We start from the raw sequence: 23,853 nt of genomic DNA, 5'->3' as shown, positions 1-23,853 counted from the left end.
ATCAAATGTGTTAATAAGACTATCTAAATGTTAATAATAGCACTGTGACTAACTATAGTAACTATGGCAACCTATTATGCCATTGTACCTATTATGTCACCTTTACTAAGCTTCTTGCTTTATTAAGATGTCTACATACTTTGTTATGCATTAAAATGCACTTATTAACAGTTAACTACATATTTTGGGGGCACCAGATTTAAAGTGTGAACGTCACTATTAAGGTTAATTAATCCTTTATTATGCACTTATTAACAGTTAACTTGTATTCTGGGGGTACTGGATCTAAACTGTGACTAGTGCTTACTAACTACTCTGCACTTGTTGACAGTTAACTATGTGCTAATAAGCATTGTATAAGGGCCTTGTTATCTATTAACTAATTCTTACTACAAACCTCCTCATATACAGTGTTTCCATTGATTATTTTTAGACATTTTCTTGTGAATGATTTAAGGGCGACTTCATCTGTTTTTTTTGTTTGTTTTTTTGGGGGTTTTTTTTACAGGTTTTTCAAATACTAACTAACATTGGAGGTTTATATGTTACACACGAAGCTGCAGAATGATATAAAAACCCCAACAAAAAACCCCAAAAGAACTTTAATTATCAGACCAAAAAAAAACAAAAAATCCCCCCACTTTATCTGGAGGTAAAACTGAAAGTGAGCGCACCTGAACTGTCAGTAATAACCCCTGATTACACAGGAAAGTCTGAGGTTAAAGCTGAAGCGACAGTCTGTTAGCTGTGATGGATGTTTACAACTTACAGTTTGGCTCATATAATTCACCTTTGTCTTCTCTTCTGAAGAAATTTGACTTGCTTGTTATTTTATCCGCCTGATAATCTGACTGATCAGATGTTTTGCCCCGTTTGACTTCCTTTTAACGAGGTCATTTTGTTACATGAGCTCACAAATTCATTTGTATCAGGGTTATTATAGTACTGTATAGTACTGTGTACTAGTTTTCAGGCTGGGATTTAGTTTAGTTTTTATTGTTCAAAAATGTTTAGTTTTAGTTCTTTTTTTAAATAACAATTACAACAATTGCTTGTTGTCTTGGCAGATTTGACCAAACTGACAAAGGCTGAAATTAAACCAACTTAATTTGGTTTCTATAAACACAATAAAGCTTTTTGTATTACATTTAGTTAGTTTTTTTTCTTATTTTTTATTTAATTTAACTAAAAAAAAAAATCTCCACTATTTACTTATTGTTAGTTATTTTCTAATGAATCATTATTTTCACTTCTTCAGGCCTCTAAAAACAAAAATCTGATTGGTCACGACCTGTTGACAAATACTGTGAGGAGACCTCTGGAGTTAAAACAGACTGTCAACTTACAGTTTGACTAACCTTTTTTTTTAATTTGTCAGATCATCTGATCCAATCATTTGTCTTGCCATGACTTTTGTTTTAACATCACCACATTATGAGATCTCAGCATTTCATTTTTAGGAATGATGGCCAAACCTACACAAACTTACAAAATAAGATACAAGTTGTAGTAAACTGGAATTTTATACAACAACTGTCCTATTGATATGTCTAATTTACAGAAGTGCATTGCTACTACACCAGGAAAAGAAAAATGGATCAGTATCATATATATTATATATTATATTAATATTAATTATTATATAATATTTTTAAGTTATAATGATATACAGACTGATCTCATTATTACAATAAACTTTGTTTTATAACAATATACTATTTATCTTGTTAGAACATGAAACAGTTCATCTTATGTCCTGAAGAGGCTTATTTCACCGTAATGACCTGTTCTCTGTACATCATCCTGCATATTACATTGTTACTTACCAAAAAAATAATAATTTGATGCAAAATACTGATTTGAAAATGATTTTGTTGATTTAAAAATGATTTTATTGCTCTTTCAGAGTCTATGATCACAACTTCATTGAAAGTCTGTTCTTCATAGCGACGGTCTGTTATATGCTGTGTTCATGTATATGACTTCCATGTCATAATATACACAATGTTGCGAGCTCTCGATGGCGTGAATATGACATGAGTGGGGCATGCATCAATATGCACAATATATCGCAATGGTCTTCTATAAAGACCTTTGAATGATGTAATTGACCAATTACAATTTATTGTTATACTGTGATGTTATAAGTTGACGTTATAACATTGTAATAACATCAAGATATCGTTTACTAACATGAAAAAATATATTGAAACTTTTCTTCTTCTGGTGTGGCAGCAACACACTGCTGTAAAAATGACATTCAAATTTGCACTTGCAGTGAAATGTAACTTGATTAGACTCACTCTGCCTGTGTGTGTGTCTGTGTATTTTAACATGACACGTCTTACCTCTTTCATCCCATGTAGTACAGCCTGAGTTCCATTAGACAGTGTGATTGTTCTCCTCTAGCTTCTTGCTCTCCTCAGATGTTCCCACCTCCTTCTCGCCAGTTTTCCAGCTTCCTTGTCTGAGGTGAATACAGAATTACAAGAGAGTGATGCACCTTCCACCACAGAATAACCTTCTCACCCTGCTCCAGACGGCACAGTCAGCCGCTCCACAGCAGGCTGCGTACTCATCTTTTCAATATGCACGTTCTTCCATTCTCCTCTGAACCTCTGCTGTATCTCCCCCGGCTACGTGCCCTGAAAACCTCCACCCCTTCCATCCTCAGCTGCTTATCACCGCTTTGACATGTGTGATCATTTCAGGGCAGACAAGAGTGTTTGTTCAATCTATTGTCAGAGACTGTGGCGGCAACCCCTGACAACCCTCCCTCTGATTATTATTCCAAATTCACTCTCAAGAGGACAAATTGTGGCTTCTCCTTCTGCTTGCAATGTAGTGTCAGCCAGCGAGAGCAGCGCCACCAGGACTTGGGGAGGGACTTGAAATTTAAATGTAAAATGCAAATGAGTGAGTGTTCTATACCTTGAATTCTTCATGTAGAGCCAGTAGATGAGTCCCACCACGGCAGCAGCTATGAGGAGCCCTGCCACGACACCCACTATGAGCTTGGCCTGGTCGTCTGAGTCCTCCTGAGAGCCTGAAAACAGACAGCAGTGCTCTGCTTCAGCTGTCCAACTAACACACAGTGACTCCCACACAATATCATGTGCACTATTACTTTTCAATATCATGTGCAACAATACTTTTCAATATCATGTGCACTATTACCTTTTGAAAATCATGTGCACTACTACTTTTCAATATCATGTGCATTATCACTTTTCAATATCATGTGCAATGATACTTTTCAAGATCATGTGCAATATTACTTTTTAAATATCTTGTTCATTATTACTTTTCAATATCATGCGCATTATTACTTTTTCAATATCACGTACAACAATACTTTTCATTATCATGTTACCTACCAACTTATCTTAATTCATTGTTATTGTATTAGGCATTGCTATTTGCATTCACTCCTTATACACTTTATATTTATTGCTCTAAAGTCTGGCACTTGAATGTCCTTCGGGGTTAATTAAGTTCTATCTTATCTTAGCATAACATATGTTGGTAGATTACTCTGCTCTCACTACAGTTTTAGCTTGGGCTACTTATAGACAGTCACCACCTTTTCAAACACGCCACTGTTGCGCTAATTTACATTCAAGCAATAAAGTTTCATGGGCTGACACTTTATCACACAACACTTTTTATTGCTTCGTCTTGTGTTTATAGTTCAGCGGCTTGTTCTTGTTACTGTAGCAACATGAAACCACACTGAGCTGAGTTTTGTTTATATTCTGGGAAACATCAGCAGCGCCCGATGAAATGTTGGATATTTTGGAGGAGGAGACGGTGGCTGCTGGTGTGTTCCTTAATAGAAGGAGGAGAGGTATATCAGTTTGTCAGGGAGACGAGAGAATGCATTAATGTCAGGATGTCTGCTCCATCGCATTCATATTATTGAGTCTGACTCAACATCACTCTCCATTTTCTCACCGTGTTAATCGGCTCTATCTGTGACTTTATAAAGGATAGAAGGTGTGTGTTGAATCCGTCACTGTCGTGCATAATTTGTGTATTCTGTGGGGCAACACTTTGTCACTACAGTATAATTAAGGGTTACTGTGACTTGCTTTGTAGGTAGAAATTGAAAATGGCAGGTGACGGGAGAGTGCGTGCAGCTAAAAATGATTGCTCAGCTGACAGAAACATGAATATTCATCTAATACAGTTTCAAACATCAGCTACGCCGAATTACTGAATTTTGGTGTTTTAAATATTCTGTATACGTCCAGAGATGTTTTATACAGAAGGATTAGGACCACGCATAAAAAATGTATTTGAGTTCTGAGTTTAAACTCAGAATTCTGATTTATTTTTTGACCACTTTTGACCTTATTCTCATGAAACTTAGAATTCTGACTTAAAACACAGAAGTAAACTCAGACTCAAACTTCTGACTTTATTCTCAGAATTTTGGCTTCAAACTCAGAACTCTGTCTTTAAATTCAGATTTGTGGGTTTATTCTCAAAATTCACTCATATGCTGAGATTGTGACTTTAAACTCAGGATTCTGAGATTAAACTCACATAAATCACACGTGACCTTCATCCTCTCCTGTGCTTCTATTAAATGACAGCCGTATAATGTACTCTAAATAGAATACACTTTGAATGAATGGCCCATTATCCATGTGAACAGGTTATAGGTACTCATGGCTAAGTTTGATGACTGTTTTCATCATTGCACAAATCTATGAACAGCCCTTTAATAAGCATCAGGTACTCCTGATAATCATCTAGTCTGCCTCAGAGCTCCTCTACATGAGTGGACCAGTCTGCAGACAATGACAATGACAAAGCTGAGATATGGGAGCATGTTCACACATAGTAGCACCTGCAGGTGAAGCAATGGTTATGAGTTTGTTTATACATGAAGAGACAGTGATGCCTGTTTATTGGGTGCATAATCAAAGATAGCAGCTCAGTTAAATCAGCCAGATTTGACTTTGACTAGTTAAATGTTTTTTTCAGCAAATCTTCAACAGAATCTCCTAAAAACAAGTTCAGAAAGTAAAAAAAAAAATAAGTGTAAAAGAAAACAAACTCTTACCTTTCTTCTCAATTTGATCCTTAAAAACTGAAATAAAACATAAATAAATTAGAACTCATAAAAAGAAAAGCCAAACAAAACACACAAATGCTGTTTGCCTAAAAACCCCAGAGCCAAACCAAATTCAGCACTGATCAAAAGTGAGAAAAGCCTGGCCAGGTGCTGCCTCAAAAAATGAAATCAAAAGTTTCACTGATTGTGCCTCACAACAAGCAAAGTGTAGCTCCGAGAGAGGAAAGCAACAATCCTTTCTAAAAGCAACAATTTACTATGCTTTCAGAGCGTATGCCAGGCAGACTGCAGGGAGAGAGAGCTGTGAGACAGGTTTAGCACCCCAACAAACATGAAATCCAGCCAAACCCAGGAGATGGTGAAGGAGGGGAGACAAAAGAAAGGAGGATTATCACAGAGAGAAAGAAAGAATGAGGAGGAACAGCGATGGCACAGCATGTATGGAATGAAAGGATACTGCTGTGTAGCATTCAGTGTTAGCCTTTGACAGTCCTGGCCTTTCCTTAAGTAGCCTTTTTGTTTTGCTTTGTTTGTTTTTCATTCCAGCATCCATAGTAGGCACAGAGTAGAGAGGGATTGTGTGTAATTGGCGCGGCTGCACTACACACATTTCAATGCACGTTCAGCATAAGCGCATCCTGCAACAGTTTGATTCAGCAAATAACTGCTGTTGGTAATAGGTTTAAATGACGTGTAGAAATGGGAGAGTATAATTATACAGTGCTCCAAAAGAAAGTCTCTCCACAATCAAGTGGTGTTTACTGATTGGTGCCTTTTCACTAAACCCAGGATGCTGCATCATTTACCACCATTCCTGCTAATACTGACTTTGTTTCTGAGAACAAAGTGTGGACTAGGCAGGTGTACGTTCAGACAGGCAGAGTGACTGAATTCATCCTGACTGCTATTTTTTCATCTAAATTGGTTTCTGACCACGTTCCCTTGATCTTTGCCCATTTATAATGCCAAATTGCACAAAACTGAAGTTGGGCGCCATTAAGCGACGGTACAGCAGGTTACCACACTTCACCTAATCCGAAGGACACAAGTCTTTCACTTATTATGGTGTAGTGTAACCGTTGTTAAAGACAAACCAGTATCAAGACTTAAAACATCTGCAGAGAGTAACTTTCTTTCTCTCTGAGTGTAAAGCTTGGAAAACAGTAGCTGTGTGATGAGCAGAGAAATCAATACTTTGGCTACTTTGTCAGCATTGTAGTGCCTCTTTTCCCACAACACCGCTGTGAGGTGAGTTGAAAATATAAGAACGCAATTTATTGTTTTTACTGCTAACGTGGGTTCCATCAGGGATGAGTTTTGGGATAAACATCATGCTCTAGATGTCAGTATAATTCACACTCCATACGGAATATAAATTTGGTATATCTTTTATATTCTTATATATGAATATTTTCTTTTTCTCAGTATGTTTTGCTTATTTCATGCTTTCTCACAGCTTTAATTTAAATATCTAATATTCTTTAACACAAGAATGGCCATGACAGTCATTTTTTTCATACATGTGCAATAAATTAATTGCAAAAAAGACAAAGAAAATGTAATGATTTTTACCTATTTAGGCCATATGCAGTTTTATTGTTAATAGTTTAGTTTCAGTGTCTTTGCTTGTGTCTTGTTTTACTTCAGTCTGACTTTACTCCTGTTTGGCTCTGGTTTTGGTTGTTATTTTGCTTCCTTGCTCTTTTACTTTGTCTGTCAAAGCACTTTGTAAAACTTTGTTTTTAAAGGTGCTATATAAATAAAGTTATTATTATTATTATCATTATTATTCTTATTACTATTTTGTGCAGTTGGAGATGCATCTTGGTTGCTTAGCAACTACATTCTACTTTAAATACACAGACTAAATCATCCCAATAGAATAATGTGAGCAGAACAAAACCTGGTGACACCTGTGGAAATACAATATAATATAGAATAATATATAATTGCATATATTACATTATGTTTTATGTTTTAAATCAACTTGTTTTCTTCCGTCTTCTGTAGGCTATAATTATGATTTTTGTTACAAATGTTAAAATTAAATGTTTACTCTCTTAAAATATATTTAATTGTCTGTTTCTCAGGCTGAGTAACTCTAGATTATTCTAAAATTTAAATGCAATCTTTTAAAAAAAATTCAAACAAATTACATTCTGGCACTTCTTGTGTTAATTTACTACTATGTTATACTTTTAATCAAACCATATATTCCTTATCAATATATTTATAACACCCCACAATCATTAACTTCTACTTATATATGTAATTTGTTAGACCCTGTAACTTTATGGCAGTACAATGATGGAATTCCACTGTGTTTTATCTTATCTTCTAGGCAGACCATAAAAGATAAGATAGCTCTTATTCAAGCAACTTGAACTGCCCTCAACTGAAGAGAGACTTTAAGTTGGTGTTCATTGTTTAGCTGCTGCCCTCTTTAACTTATTTTGTTGTAGAATTGCAGTGTTACAATGAGCATTCATTATTAAAATGAGGCTCCAGCCATCAGGCTGCAGCTGAGCGCTGCTGGCAACTGTGAAGTCACACTGGCAGTAACACAATCATCAAGTCAGCAGCAGCCTGCTTGTTTTCATACAGAGCTGAGTTGCAGAGACACTGATGTGTGGACGGTCAACGAGGTTACTGGCTCAGAAAAGCTGCCGCTATACAGAACATTTCTGTGATGCCATGTTTTGAGGAATATTAAAAGCCATGCACAGAGAATGGCTGCATCTAGAGCTAAGCTTAAAATTAATTTGACAAATTTGTCTCTTTCTCTTCTTGACTAATGCTGCCTAATTAGCTTAATACATTAACTCAAAGCAACAAAAGGCACAATTTGTCTGTTCAGAGCTGCAACTTTAGTCCTCCACCACACAGAAGCTTTCTTGCGCCTCTCTGATTTCCCACAAATGGGAATATAAAGCCAACCAACCGCGTTGTTGACAGGCATTATCTTACCAGAGGAAACGTTGATGGTCTTGACGTCTTCTCCCAGCTTGTTGGTGACGCTGCAAGTGACAGTCAGGTTCACCCTTGGGACCACCGTGATTTTATGGATGGCCTTACCGTTGCTGTAGGAGCTCTCCTCCTGGAGGCACAGCGACAAAAAAAAAAACACATCGAAATAAGAAGCGTCAGACATTTTAGGAAAATAGGAAAATCTCACGCATGCGGCACCCTCTTCAGCTGCACACACACACATTATCGACTTCTCCATTTTACAGCATAGTTTGTATATTGCATGACAGGTGGGTAACGGCGGGACGGTGGGGAGACAGATAATGGGAGGAAAATACTGCAAATGTCGACATCAGACAGGGAGGCTGAACTCGGTATGCTGGAGGAGTCAGTAAATGCAAAACTGCAAACTGATTCTGAATGCACAAGTAAACATCCTCCTCTCTGCCAACAGCCCTAAACAGAGAAGTGCTGTCTTGTTGTTCAGGCGTTACCTGCTCATGATGAGGCCTGAAGGATTTCATTGCAGATCATCTTGATAAGAAGAGAATTTATTTGAGTCATTCTGCACTTTGGCTGAACTTCAGCCACAAAGCATTGAACGGGTTGTTTTGTTTGGCTAATTAATTTAAAGGAGCAAGCTTCCTGGTTGTATTCTTTCTGAAATCTCTCTCACTATAAGAATACATGCACATTATTTCCACTGATCTCTCAAAATTGGAGCCAGTGTCGTCATTCATACTGAATACTGTCACAGTAGTAAAAAAAAAAACCACATGTATCTCCAAATTTTGTGACTTTTTGGAAATGGGTGGCCAGAGTAGGGCACTAACTTATGCACACACATTAATGTACCACTTTTTATATCTACTTTCATTACATTATAGTATCTTACAGTTTCTCATTGCTGTGTTTAAAATTTATATTTCAAAGCTAAATGGTCCTACTAATCACAGAACAACAGACTGACACCATACAAATATAATATAAAGCTTCCATATTTTATACTGTAAGTCCTCAAAAAGAGACTGAACGTCCATTGCACAGTACATCTTGTGAGACTCCTGTATTTATCCTCCACACTCCATAATTTATTTTGTATGATTTGTTATTTAAATCATTTCATAAATCATGTATTAATTTATTAAGTAGGGTAAATGACCTTGTAGGATATTAAAAGTAGGCTACAAACAAAAGAAAACAATGCACTTTTAAAAACACTCATCAAAGAGTCAATTGAAATGAAGGTCCCGCCTCTCACTGGACAGACAACCAATCATACTTAAGGATAATGGGGTGGCACTTGTGGTGGCTGATTAGGTTTCGGGGTGGCCAGTGCTCTGCCATGTGAACTGATGACTTTAGACTTGTCAAAATCAAAAAAGACTTGTTGTTGAAGTTGCACTGAGAACGTTAAGTCAAGGCTCTGGTGTTAAAATGACATAACATTTGGTGAAGACTGCATAATGACTTGTTAAGGACTTGAAAGTTGGGACTTGACTCGGGACTTGCCTGTCCTTACATGGAACTTGAGTGTAAAGACTCGAGACATACTTGTGACTTACAAAACAGTGACTTGGTTCCACCTCTGCTTTATGTGTTAAGAACATTCTCCTATTTCTTAAGATAAAAAAAGGGGTTGTTTTTGTTATTCTATGAAAAGTTGACGTGGAGATTTACCCTGTTTTTTACAGGACAACAACCATATGCATCTACTAACAGCATTTGTTTCTAATGGAAGCTATAATTCCTGCTGTGTACTGTGAGGCTGTTGCTACTTGTGTGTGAAATTGTTACAAATTCCTTGGCCCCTTATTATTATCAATTTAGATGTTAACTCTGGGTCAAATCTTTCATAAGTCAACATCAGCTTCCACTTTAATGTTGACGGCTCCCACATTTATTTCTCTCCAACTACAACACAAAAGGTCGAAATTCAACCCTGTTTTACAAATGTTAAATACGAGCTGTCATAAAAGTTTCTTCAGTTAAAGTCCTGTCAGATAAATGAGAAGCCATTATCAGAGGAGCATCTCTCTCACTTCTGCTCTCTATCCTGTTGAGTGAGGGCACTTCCTGACTTGCCTATATGTGGGTGCAGTAGACAGATACTGCGTTCTCCTATGTGTCCCTGAAGGAAGCAGAGGTCGCGGCAGCCGGCCAGATTTGCAGCACCTGGGCCAAGCGCTCCTCGGTAGTCCAGCCTAGTTTGGCTCGGCCTCTTTAGCACACTTGGACTCATCCCCGCCAGCGCTGGCATGTTCTGCCTTCGTTTGACTTTTGTTTTCTCTTTGCTTTTCAACACCTTACAGCTCACAAAACTCACACACCCACACACATCCATGCTTTCATCACTTCCCATCCAGACTACTGTAACTGACTGTGTTCCTGTCCACTCAGGTTCAGCTTCTCCAAACTTCAACCAGTGCAGCTTGCAGCATTCTTTTTCTGTTTTGGAATTGATTTTCAAATTTTAATGACCACTTTCAAAGCACTTTTGGGTTTTGCCCCTAATTATATCACTGACTTATTAATCTCTTACAAGCCTGAATGCAGCTTGAGATCCTCCAGCAGGAACCTGCTAGTTATTCTTAGGTCAAGGCTAAAAACCGGAGGAGACGGAGCTGTTGGAGTCAGGGCGCCATCACTCTGGTGCAACCTGCCAGCAGAGAGGACTTTCTTCTCCTAAATCGTTCTTAAGAACACATTTTTTCAGATTTGCTTTCTCTTGAATTGGTTATTCATCTGTATTTACTTTACTTGAGGGGGTAATAAACATGGAGCTCATTAGTAGCTGATTTTTCTCTCCACAGTAACTCACTCTCACTCTGCCCTCATGGTCTGAATAACTTGTTGCTTGTTGCCGATGGCTCTTGAACTTGAAGTCAGTGAGAGGATCTGAAAAGTCACTAAGTGGCCGCAATGTCTGTCAGGTGCCCATGTGTGACTGCGGGGGCGGGGATAGCTACGGTTGGCAGAAAAGATTCAGTGGTTGTAGGAGTTCTTAAGTGACATTCACATTAAGTATTTTGGCAGCACAAAAAGACTCGTGGCTATCAGAGCATAGAGCAGGTATAGACCAAACTGCTGTGAGACATATGAGGGTGGGAGGGTGTGCAATCTTCAAAAGGTCGCCTGTTGGTGGAATACTTCACAAGTTTAACTACACAATGTCGTCTAAAACTGTCCTGCACTACACATACAGCCTCAATGCAACAACACAGTGCAGATGGTGGTCATAATGGAGCAATGGTAGGAAACGGTGAAAATGAGCTGGAGATGGAGCTCTCTGTCACAACTTTTCCATACACATGTGCTAGCTTGGCTTGACTTGACAACTAGGAAATGTTCGGCTTTCATCAGCAGTAACTCAACATGATTCTTATATGGCTGAACGTGAACATGAAACTATAAAATAAAGCTGATACCAGGAAGCAAAGACAGCGACGTGGATGAGAAACTGAACTTCAAACCACAGAGACTCAGAGAGAAACTAAAAAAGCTAAAAAGAGCAGAACCACAGACACCTTAAAAAACATCCTTCTCTCTGCAAAGCAGCGCAGCACGGTCTGACTCTGCACAGGCAAAAGTGACAATGGAAAAGCCCCATTTACTTTAATTGCAAAGTGAAATTTGACACTTCAATCCCACCACACTGCGCTGCATGGTGCTTTTGCTACAGCGTCTTTTTTATCTAATAAAGCTCTCGCTCACCCTTGCACTGACACTTACGTTTGTGCTGTTGACGCTCCACTGGAAGCTGGGCTCCGGTACTCCATCAGCCTCACAGGTCAGGACTTTGTGCTGAGCATCATCAGCGCGGTGTTTGGTCAGGCTGGTGATCACAGGCTTTCCTGATGAAAACACATCATGCTGTTACTGACAGTTCAGTTCAGTAACATTTAAATACGCACAAATATTTCATGTGTTGTTGTGATGAGTGAAAATGTAATGACCTGCAGCTTTTAGCTGAAAAACAGACTAAATCCAGGTTAAAGCAGGCAGCTCTCATAGATTTCAACTACTAACTGCAGTTCAGTTATGAAAACAGGATTAGAAAAAAATCTAAACTTATTCTTAAGATTCTGTTCAATACATGACGCTCACTCACCTTCTACGACCAGTTCAAAGCTCTGACGTCGTGACAGGCCCGTCATGGAGACTTCACATGCGTAGAGCCCTGCATCAGCATAGGTCAGCCTGCTGAAATCCGGCTCCTTCACAATCTTTCCATTCTGAAAACCACAGTCACAACATCAGTCCGTGTTCTCTAAAGCAAAGTCTACCTGTTCCTGCAGCAGGAACCGACCAGAACATCATTGATATCAGTGAGGCACCTGCACAGAACTCAAAGGATAATGAAAGACACAATACCCATCCCAGATATGTAAGATATTTTTATTTCTATGACTATTTGCTTATCCAATCTAGTTTATCTCATTTTATATATGTATGCCAAACTACAGCGACTCTTCATACAACCCTGTGTTTTAAAATGATGAATACATCTGCCTGGAAACCTCGAAAACTGTAACCCAAATTCACAGACAACAGTATGCATGAATGCATGTTTCATTTTCCATCTATTTTGTATAAACATTTCTCCTGTTCAGGGTCACAGGAATGTTCGTTTCAAAGCTGTTGCTGAAACACAGCAATGTATTATCTGAGGCCAAGAGATCTGTGTGATGAGGACTCTTATCTTATCTTCAGTATTTCATCATTCTCTCATATCTACAGTGAATCCTATTTCTGCTGCTGCGATGACCCAGACTAAAGACTCATCTTATCATACGTTTTCTTATGTTTTATACTCAAGTAAACTGACCAATATATCAGCTCTATCATACTAGGATTTCTACTTTTGATTGTAGATAAGCCTTTGATCTGTGGTTTTCCCTTCAAAAATGCTTACCATTCCTGTAACATTAGCTTAAAACTCCTACCTCAGGCAAGCCCAAATTAAACTAAAAGTTGTTTTTGAACCATCTGCATCAGGGTTTTAATCTCTTTTGAAAGGTAACACTCCACTACAGTCAGAATCATCCTAAGTGACATTGAGTAATATAAGTTTGAACGTACTGAAGTAGGTTTTTATTGAAAATGAATTACTGAATGTTTTTCACAAAAAGATGCCTACAGAAAACCCATAGTTGTGACTTATTGGCTGAAAACAAACAGAGCCCTTACCTAGTCCTAAAATTGATAGTATTTTCACAGAAAATGAATATTTACACATGTTTTTCTAAGTGCCTGTCATGGGATTTTCCCTAAAAAGGCCATTTGGAGAAAAAAAAACCCTGCTTCAGAGGAATGAAAGCATAAACACATGATAGTGCTTTTTTCCCTTGTTGAAACATGAAGGCATCAAAACAAGTGCTGTGGTGGAAAAAAACACATTAATATAAAAAACAACTCTCAGTAAAACTACATAAACTAAATTTACACCATTTCCCTGTCTTTGCTCAGGGGAAGAGAGGCAGGCTCTTCCTTTCAGCAAACTCTCATCGACTACTGTGGGCTGAGGACGGGACATAGAAGCTCCTATTTGCTCAAGTGAGGTGTCAATCGAAAGGTCAGCGTGCAGCCGCCATTCTGATAATGTCTACATGCTAACTCGAGTTAGGACATTGAAATGATGCAACAGCAATTCATGTGTTTTTTTTAGGGGTGTGCACTGAACTTGGTACTTATAAGGGTACCAACCAAATTCTCGGGAGATCAATCGAGCCAAATTTCAGTACCTGAGAGCACATCGGGTGAGAGAGTAACTTAGAAAAAGAACGAAACAGAGCGGTGTTACTCCTGCAGTCTGTTCAAACCAGGGCAACGGTGAGCTGACAGCGGCCGACACAGACCACACTGCAGTATTAATTATAATTAATAATTAACTGTAAAAAGCAAAAGCTGGTGAGAGCAACATGTCTAGCCAAAGTCAAAATATATCCAAAAGCTGAAGAGTGTACTGTGTTTGTGTTTGCCTGAAAGCAAAGTTGCATGTCGGAGCTAAAAATAGCACGCCTGCTGCTAGCATCCAAAAAGTTGAACTTAACTCTCCATGGACAAAAAATTTTTAAGTGAGGCATCGACAACTTCGTCAGCGTCTTCAGGTGATTAATAAGCTTGTTGGACAAGTTGCTGTTGGAGATAAATGGACTTTTTTCGCTGTCTTGGTTGATGCTAGCTTAGCATTTTTACTAGCATTAGCCAACACTCAGCCACTGGCTCCTTCCTTACTAACATGATATTTAGTACGCTAATCCAGAGGTGAGATTTATTAGTATTTCTAAACCTAATAGTAGACTTGGTGACAGACTGACACTGGTATTTTTTTTATTTTTTTATTTTGTGTGTAAAATGCTCAAAATAATGTTGAAATTGAGAAGTTTGGACTCATGATGTAGTTTACTGAGCGATTTCACACAAGACTAAACTAAACTAAACTAAACTAAACTACGACAAACATTCCACACAACTTCTTTCCCGACTTGAAAATGTTTTAAACTGACAAATGTGTAATTCAAGGAACAATTCAAACAGAAACAAGACATCATTTGTCTCCTCCAGTAGACCAGCGTTCATATTTTTTATGAAGTTAGGTCCGGCAGTGTCTTTTGGACCAAACATTTTAGATTGACTTGACCGACCAGTGGAGTAATATCAGGTTTCACAGGTGAGTTGCTTGAATTTTGTAATTGTTTGCTTGCTTGTGGCATCGATTGTACCTGCTGCTGTGATTGTACCTTGAAATGGTGTAAATCAATCGAAAGGCAAGAATCTCAGCTTTCCATATATAAATATAGCAGTAACAGATTGCATATTATGGCTCTACTTAACAGTTAAAAACACTTCTAAATCTACCATCTTTCTATAAAAGTAGCATCATTTCTTTTCCTTTATGTTTTTGTATCTGAGTTCTCTGTCAGACGGTAGAATTAATGCTTTGATATTGCCTTTCAGCTCCTGACTTGGTGAAGGGAAAAAGAAAGAATCAGACTCAAACTGCTATTTACAGTGTATAAACGCTGTAAGTGAGTCGCTGCAGTCAGGTTTGATTGCTGGCTGCACAGAATGTAAACAGGCAGTTAGACACGCTCCCCCCCCCCCTCTATCATTTCCTTCTATATTTCGATGCCGCCTCTCTCTGATCGGCAGCGCCTGAACCATTACCTTTGTCCACGACACTTTCACATCACCCGAGGCAGCCTTCTCCATCTGCAGAGACAAGGTGTCCCCAACTGTCTTCACAACCTTCCCAGTGGGACTCAGACTCAGGTCCAGGTCTGAGAAAACAAGACAGAAAAAGGATGGCTGTGTTCAGTCTTGTCGCTTGGCTAAAGGTAAGCACATTCATTCTGCTGCCTCTTATCATGAGCTACAAAGCTGGTAACCTTGAAGAGGACTCATTCAACACTAATGTCACAAGGTCCTCATTCAGACACAATTCTGCGGAGAGTTCAGCTTTTATGTCTACTTTCTGAAGAGCAAGAGGATTTCTTTTTAATGTAGCTGGAAGGAACAAACTATTGATTTACAAAAACAAAAAGATCTGACGTGTATTTAGTATTTGCTTCGGGAATACAGCTTATTTGTCCAGTGACCTCGTTTAAATATAGTTTTCTTTAACATATGTTTCAAGGTGACCCTCTTGTAAGTGCGTGAACTTGTTAAGAGGAGCATTTATGTGTACAGTTTATGAGATGACATGTTGCTCAAGTATTATGTGTGTGTCTAAAGCCTGAGATATCTTCACGCTGTTGCACTGGCTGACATGTTCCTTCATTACCATGAACACACACACTGAAGTTTACTTTGAGTCAACCCCTTACACACCATCCTGCTGTCCCCAAAACTGACTGGAGCACAAGACGTGGATTAATTCACCTCTGAAAATAGTCCTAAACAAATGCAGTTTCCTCATGTTCATGTAATGTCTACAAAAACTCGATTTTAGAAAATTACTTAGCATTTTTTAAAAACATGAAAATATGTACTTGTGAGCTGATCATCATCATTATAAAGGATAAGGATAAGGAATAATTTGGGTGCTTGGTTTGTCCTCACATGCTAATCGAAATGTTTAAAAAGTTAGGTTATGCCTATTATGCATGTGAATTATATTCAATATTTATTTACCTTGTAGATATAAAGATATAGTATATGTGTATACTACGTACATAATGACAGTGGGTATGGTTAAATATGATCTTTACATTTAACTGCCAACTATTTGATTAAGTTATATTTTTTTAAAATGTATCCAAATGCTCAGCTTCTTGGTATCAACATTTTCTGTTTTCTTTACTCCTCTTTAACAGTAAACTGAATATCTTTGGTTTGTGAACAAAACAGGACATTTGACAATGTCACCTTGGGCTTTGCAAAACAGTGATGAACATTTGTCACATTTTTCAACATTTTACAGACCAACCTAGTGCTGTACAATTAATCACATTCAAACTAAGCGATTAATAGATAATTATACTTTTTTTTTAGATGAAATATGTTTAATATTAATTAATTTTAAAACGTGCCACTGTATTTTGTACCTATAAACATTTCTCAATAAAAATATATTAAAAAAAAATAATAATAATGATGCCAGCATTACTGTGCTGTCGGGTTCAAATGTCCCAGTCCCATATGGACTATTAAGCACAATTACTAACAGGAGGCTGACATCTTGGATTGAATTGTGGGCCAACATTGGGCGAATGTTATTTTTATATGTTGGGAGAAATGGTGGAGGGAGACAGAGATCAGCAGCAGGTGATAAAAAACGCACACAGTATTTTGGCGGCGGACATCTGGGCTCATTTCAGTTTTTATGACCTCAGAGGGAAGCTCAAACTGGACAAGATGCATAAAACCTGCCTCATGAAAATTAAATATTTTGACAATATTAAAGGGACAGGTCACCCCAAAATTAAAAATATTTTTTTCCCCTGACCTGTAGTGCTATATAGAGTTTTGGAAATATCGTAGAGTTGTCTGCCTTCTCTATGGTACAATGGAACTGAATGGCACTAGTCCTGTGGTGCTCAAAGTGCCACAATTTGAAAAATTCAAAACCAGTGTTTCTTGACTCATGACTCAAGATAATCCACACACCTTGCTGTGAACAGTTTCATGTCAGAACTACTTCCTTTCTATTAGAAAGAAAATAATTCCTGTAGATTCTACTGCAGAAAGAAAGTAGCTCCTACATGAAACTGCTCACAACAAAGTCTGTGGATTATTTTGAGCAACTGGGTCGTAATTTCTGGAAAGAGACATTACTGTTGAGTTTTCCAAATGTATTTTTTTGGCCCGTTGAGCACAACAGGATGAGTGCCATCTAGCTACATTACATTGGAGAGAAGGCAGAAACTCACACTAAAACAGTACAGATGGCTAAAAAGCTCTACAGGCCAGAGGGAAAGAAAAAATGTAATTTTGATTTTGGGCTGAACTGTCCCTTCAATACAACAAACTTGAGGATCCACGTTTAGCTGTTTTCACTCTGAGCCAAGGTCTGTAACCATAAATAACAGTAAGCCGAGCTAATCAGCCAAGCACCGAGGAGGCGCTTTCAACTTTGCCGTCCAACTTGGAGAGAGGGAAGAGAATCAGGCAATCTGTGGCAGCTTTCATGGCTGAGGAGGTGAGGTGAATCACACAGATACTGGTATTGAAAAGATGCAGTTTTTTTATGTTATAAACTGCCGTAGTCTGAATTTTGACAGCACTACATAAAAAGGGAGTTAGGATTTATCTGACTGCTTGTATTTATTAAAACAGTAGCCATGTTGCAGTAATATCATTGTGCAATCATCCATCAAAATCCTGATTAAACACTCTAAATCCATTAATATAGGCAAATGGACAAATTTGGGTAAAAATGCAAAAAAAAATCCTATGATAAGACATTTAATAACAATAATATTAATAATAATATTTCTGATTCTGATTCATGCATGCATGTTTTGGCATGTCATTTATCAATGTCAAAAGTTTCTGGAATTCAGTTCATGCATTCACTACATCAGTACTGAAAATAGAATTTAATTTGAATAGGTTTATATGTATTAAGTGATTTGCCAGATTTCCAGTACGATCTAAAAAAAAAAAATGCTGAACACTTTTTGCAAAGAAATGTATACTTTTATTTTGGAAAAACAAAACCCCCTCCTATTTTTCAGCTGCTCCTGGACCAATTATCACAATTCATACCAGAGTCTGACCTTAGAAAATGAATATAATAATCAAGGACATATTCTTTCATGAACTCTGGTCCCCACTATTTTCTTTCTTTTGAAATCAATAATGGGCTCAGTCATTTTCTGGACTTTTTTTTTTTTTTTTTAAGTTACTCTTACTATCAATTTTGTCATTGCTTTTGTCTTTTCTTGCTTTGTTTTGTTTAGTACACTTCTAAGTATACTTCTTTGTTTTGTTGCCTTCCCTTTATTTGCTGTTTTGCTAGCTTGTCTGACTGTTTTGTTTACTCTGGTGTATGGAGGTGGAGGGAAGGGATGAGGGACACGAGGAAACTCAGCGTTCTCTGTTACAGTTGTATAATTACATATTGGTGCTGGGTTATGGTGCGCTCATTGGAAATAAAAAGATACTGGAAAAAAAAGAGAATTGTTATGCAATCGAATCATGACATCAGCAGTTCCACATTAAATGTCAGTAATGATGTCTCATTTGGCTAATCTTATCCACCATTATTGTTTCCTGTTTTTTTTCCCAGTTAATATATCACCCATTCTTGACAACTGGGACAAATCATGTCCTACCAAAAAAAAAGCCTAAACATTATTAATACCAAAACTCTAATTCCCATGTTTTGGTGAAAATGTATGCTTTACAGATTTATATATATGAAATATATGTAATTTATTAAATGTTCTGCTTTGCTTTGATTTTTTAAATTTATAAACTTTGCTCAGCTAAGTAAGAATTATGGTTTAAAAGTGTGTATTTTGATTAGTATTAGGAAACTCAGAGCAACTCTATAAAATAAAATGGCTGCTCACCATGACTATGCTGTGAAATGAAAAAATGTTTTGTGAACTGTGTACTTTTAATGAAAAATTTATTCAGTAGGAAGTTGGCCCATTACAAGGTTTAATAGCCAAGAGTTTGATCTTGTAAAATATATTTTCCAGCATAATTGAAGATTACCCACCACAGTAATGGTGTGGTTTAAGTAAATTTTGCTGCTTTTCTTCTCTCTGCAAATGTAGATGCAGCAGATTTAGTAGCATTTGCATTTGAGTGCAGAACCTGCTGTTTGAGGGGAAGTTCATCATCCAGTTTGGGTGGGAAAAGGGCAAAAAAAAAAATCATACAAAGAAGTGTTTAATGTTGCTGCTCGCTGTCAGAGGACATTTACCTTACAGCAACTTTTTTTTTACTTCTTTTCTACAAGGGCACGTCCCCTTGAGACACATACAAACACACAGTCACAGAAATATCTTAAACAATTTCCAATTTAGAGAGCTATTGTTTTCCTTTCCTCCGCCACAAACTCAATTTAAAAGTTTGGAGCTGCAAAAACACTTCTTTGTTTAAGATGTGTGAAATACACTGAAGCTGCAATATGGGACAGAGAGGAGGGAAAATGTGTCAGACTTATTTTTTATTATAATGATAGGGCCCATTTGAACTGAAGGCTCAGAAACATACACCTGGGAAGAAGGGAGTAATTACTTGAGGGAGTGCTGCTGGATGGTAGGAGGGAAAAACAGCTTATCAGTTGCCTGAGCTCCTCGCCCACCCAAACACTTTGTCACTTTTGCTCACTCGATGTCAGAAATTTCTAATTAGTTCTCCTCCTCCCTGCCTGGCACTCCACGTCTGCCTCCCTGCCAGGCCGGGCTCTCAAAGTTTGAATTCGATTAGCATTACTCTGCTCCCATGACTTTATTTACAGTGAATAAAAGTGTCTTGCTATGTATGGGGAGTTAAGACTTTTCGATCAAGGCAGAGGGAGCGTTGGAGGAATAGAGGACAACAGTCGGAGGTTCGTGTCTGTGCTGCAGCAGCGTGTTGCGGTACAGTATGTGAATATGTCATGAGCACTCACAGCTAACGTCGATGGTTTGGGAGGCCTCCATACTCTCGTTGTCAGCCAGGGAGCATTTGTATTCACCCGCAGCCTCTCTGCTGATGGCAGGCAAAGTGTAGGTGTCCGAATTTTCCACCAGCAGTTTCTGGCCCTGGTGGAGAGAGCAGAGGAGAGAGATGCTATTAGCTCCTGTCAGTCTCATACCATATCAGGAAACCAGAAAATAAAAGAAGAGGGAAGGACGGATGAGACAGGAATAATTCATTCAAAAGGGAATATGATGTGGAGGTCCACTTAATTATTTGAAATTAAACACTCTCACCTATAGTGAGATTCATAAGACATATGGAACTGTTGAAAAGCCACAGCCATAACTCAAAGGAAGCAAACACACTTGAAATGTAGCCATCATCAGCAAATTCTAGTTTACCTTTTCAATAGTATGGAAGCATATTACTGCCAGAACAGAAAAAGAAATATCGCTCGCAAAAAAAGGTAGGAAAAACGAACTGAAAAATTGAAATGAAAAACATTATTGTTATTGTTATAGATTTTTTCATGTTATTATGACATACAAACTTGTCAAATTATAACAAGAAATATTATACTACATATATATGTAATGTGAAACATTTCACATTATAATGGGATAACTTTCATGGTTATACCATGATAACTTTTATTGTTACAATGTAAGTTATTATTATAATAACATTAAATGTTTCCCATTATAGAGTAAAAACCACTATAGCGTGATAATTTTTATTGTTATAATGTGATAACATATGTTCTTATAATTAGATAACTGTTTAATGTTTTAACGCGATAATTTATATTCTTGTAATGTGATAGCTTATATTGTTACAATAAAAGTTTTCGAGTTATAACATGAAATCTTTCATGTTATAATGAGATAACTATGTTTCAATTTATAATGGAAAACCTAAATTATTACAACATGACAATTCTTAGTATTATAACATCATAATGATATTGTTATAATGAGATAACTGTTTCATGTTATTATGTGATAGCTTATATTGTTACAGTAGAAGCTCAAGGTATAAACATGTTATAACATAAGATAACTACAATAATTACATTTCACTTTATGACATGAAAATTTATTGTTATAAAATTATAATTGCTATTGTTATAACTTATGTTGTCATAATAAAAGTAATCATGTTACAATTTAGGTGGCGATGAGATGTTTTACCTTATAATGTGATACATTAGATTGCAATAACATCATGTTATAACAAGATGTATAGCATGTTGTTATAACAAGAAGATTGTAAATTGAGAGTGAAAGTAATGTGAATATATCTTGTTATAATATGAAAATATCTGGTTATAACATCACAAACATCCTGTTATAACAATAAACTTTTCACTGATCTGTTTTTCTTTTTTCTGCTGTAGCAGAAATATGTTTTCTACTTTTGAGCCAAACCGACTCTAATTCCACAGCAGACAGCAGTGCAGTGCTTTAAGTTGTGACTGACCTGGACGTGGAAGTAGTAGGAGCTGGGTGGAGGGTTGCCATCAGCGTGACACTTCAACGTCACGTTATCTCCTTCAATGATGGGGCCCTTGGCCATAATTTGGAGGCTCACCTTCTCTGATGGATCTGAGAGGTTCAGAGGGCAAGAAAAGAAGCATGAGTGTCAAAGTGTCATTGACTTCCACTGAAATAATTCACCTTCACGCTGGATCAACTGAATCAATTCCATCATCAAACAGCACAGATACATAGAACAATGAAATGTCCTTCCATCACATTTCAGAAGGTGACCCTATCAGTCTTTGATCAGCCGGGCGTGTAGATCACCTCCTTGCACATGAATAAACTGGAAAAAAAGTAGTAATAGCTAACAAATTGGAAATTCCACCACGAACTTGCTACTGCCAGTGCCTCTCAAGTTCTCTCATTTATTGATCCGAGCCTCCCACTGCATGTGCTCTTCAAACTTGAGGGATGTGATCAGGAACACAAAGAGTGCACTGACTGTAATTCCCTGTTGGAACTCCCCCAAACCCTCAAATCCTTTAAAAATCCTTTAGCCAACCGCAGCAGAGAGCTCAGCAACATATTGTTCACAGCAGCGCCATTACGTGCACTTTGCAGAGCCTGTGATAAACCACCTCCTACGACAAGTTGTTCAATCCTACACACCTCCATGCACTCAACTACTATCTTAACCTAACACAGGCTGCGGTGTAGTGAATAGGAAAGACATCTACACATGAAACCAGACTTATGTCCAATTTACACACAGCCCGGTACTCTTCTTTAATGCATTTATCCTATAAAAAGTACTGCAACCTCTATGTAACTCCACACATGACACAAGACAGTGTTTTACTGTCTGACACCACACAGCATCTGTGCTGCAAATTTACAGTATCAACTGTACAATAAATAAAGGATTATCTTATCTTATCTTACCCCCTATCTTATGCCCTATCTAACCCCCTTCTCTTCCCCAGCAAAAGTGCCCTCTTGGATGCCCCTATGGTAAATGAAACTTGATAAATATCCTCTACAGTGGCTAAATGTCTCAGACAACATGATAAAGTGTCCACCAGGTTACCTTTCAAACAAGAAGATACAGTAAAGTTCCCTAGAGTTCCCTTACAGTGGAGAAAATGTGATAAAGTGCCCTCACTAGTGCTCTTCAAGTGGTCAAAATGAGATACTGTGCCCCCTATAGTGCCCTTCCATTAGAGAAAACGTGGTGAAGTGTCCTACAGAGTGCCCTTCAAGTGGACAAAACGTGATAAGGTGCCCTCTATAGCACCATTCCAGTGGACAAAATGATCATATACCCTCTAGAGTGCTCTCTGACTTAACAGCATGTGATAAAGTGCCTCCTCAAGGGCATTATGACTGTTGCTGGCGTGCTGTTGCTTTACTGCATTATCTAATCTTATATTTTATCTTATCTTCTCTTGCACGTTATATTATATCCAGACTATTGTACCTACATGTCTTGTAGTTTTTCTTGGAGGAGTGTCCCCTGCTTCTGAGCTTTCAGTCTACACATATATCAGCAAATGTTAACTAAAATCAAATCGCAGTATTTCAAAAGTTCCCACTGTTCCACCACAGTCTCACACTAACTGCATGAAACATCTCACAGCTGGACTCGCTCCTGATTGGCGTCCCTCTCTATTCCTCCCGGTATTGAGAGGATTTCATTCAGCTCATTCAATTGAGCTACTTCAACTCGGCCTTTAACTACATTATTCAGAAAGAAGCATGAGGAGTGTTATTCTTATCTTGAATCATGGTGGATTTGGGGATTCATGGGGAGGTTTGAGCAGATGCACTTTGCAATTGCACATTTTAGACATTCAGTTGCTGCTCTGGCTGAGTGTTGACCACAATGAATCAGCAAGTTTGTCTTCATTGTCTAGCTGAGGGATATGTCAAGGCTTGGACACCACAATGACGTTTTCTTTATAAAAACATACACATTTTAAACTTATTACATTTCTGTAAATTTCAGTACTTATAAGATGGTTTGCATCCTTACAGCTTCTCTACAGCTTGAACAAATAACATGGCAGAAAGAAAGAATGTGTTTTCTGCTGCTGAACTTGTTGAAGAAACATTTCTGGAACGGCGTTCACCCCGCAAGAAAAAGGCTGCAAGACTGTGAGGAAATATCAGTTATGAACCTGATGTTAAAACTGATGGTAAAACTTTTAAACTCCTTTGACTCGCTCAGATCTGTTAACA

General features: G+C 37.8%; 1 protein-coding gene across 1 annotated transcript in view; it reads right to left on the bottom strand.

The window, feature by feature from the left end:
- alcama (activated leukocyte cell adhesion molecule a) overlaps positions 1-23,853 on the bottom strand; it is a 121,377-nt gene that overhangs the window by 3,423 nt on the left and 94,101 nt on the right. The window contains exons 7-15 of the mRNA XM_084730759.1: positions 21,614-21,738; positions 20,124-20,256; positions 15,221-15,333; positions 12,162-12,285; positions 11,783-11,904; positions 8,051-8,180; positions 5,072-5,098; positions 2,932-3,046; positions 2,349-2,467 (exon numbers count right to left, since the gene is read on the bottom strand). Of these exons, the coding sequence (XP_084586885.1) occupies positions 2,383-2,467; positions 2,932-3,046; positions 5,072-5,098; positions 8,051-8,180; positions 11,783-11,904; positions 12,162-12,285; positions 15,221-15,333; positions 20,124-20,256; positions 21,614-21,738 (974 nt within the window). The 3' untranslated portion in view covers positions 2,349-2,382. The remainder of the gene's footprint in view (positions 1-2,348; positions 2,468-2,931; positions 3,047-5,071; positions 5,099-8,050; positions 8,181-11,782; positions 11,905-12,161; positions 12,286-15,220; positions 15,334-20,123; positions 20,257-21,613; positions 21,739-23,853) is intronic.

The sequence above is a fragment of the Lutjanus erythropterus genome, chromosome 11 (assembly GCF_056507025.1).
Source record: "Lutjanus erythropterus isolate fLutEry1 chromosome 11, fLutEry1.hap2, whole genome shotgun sequence".
In the NCBI taxonomy this organism is placed as follows: domain Eukaryota; kingdom Metazoa; phylum Chordata; class Actinopteri; order Lutjaniformes; family Lutjanidae; genus Lutjanus; species Lutjanus erythropterus.
This window is presented reverse-complemented; position numbering and strand designations above follow the sequence as displayed.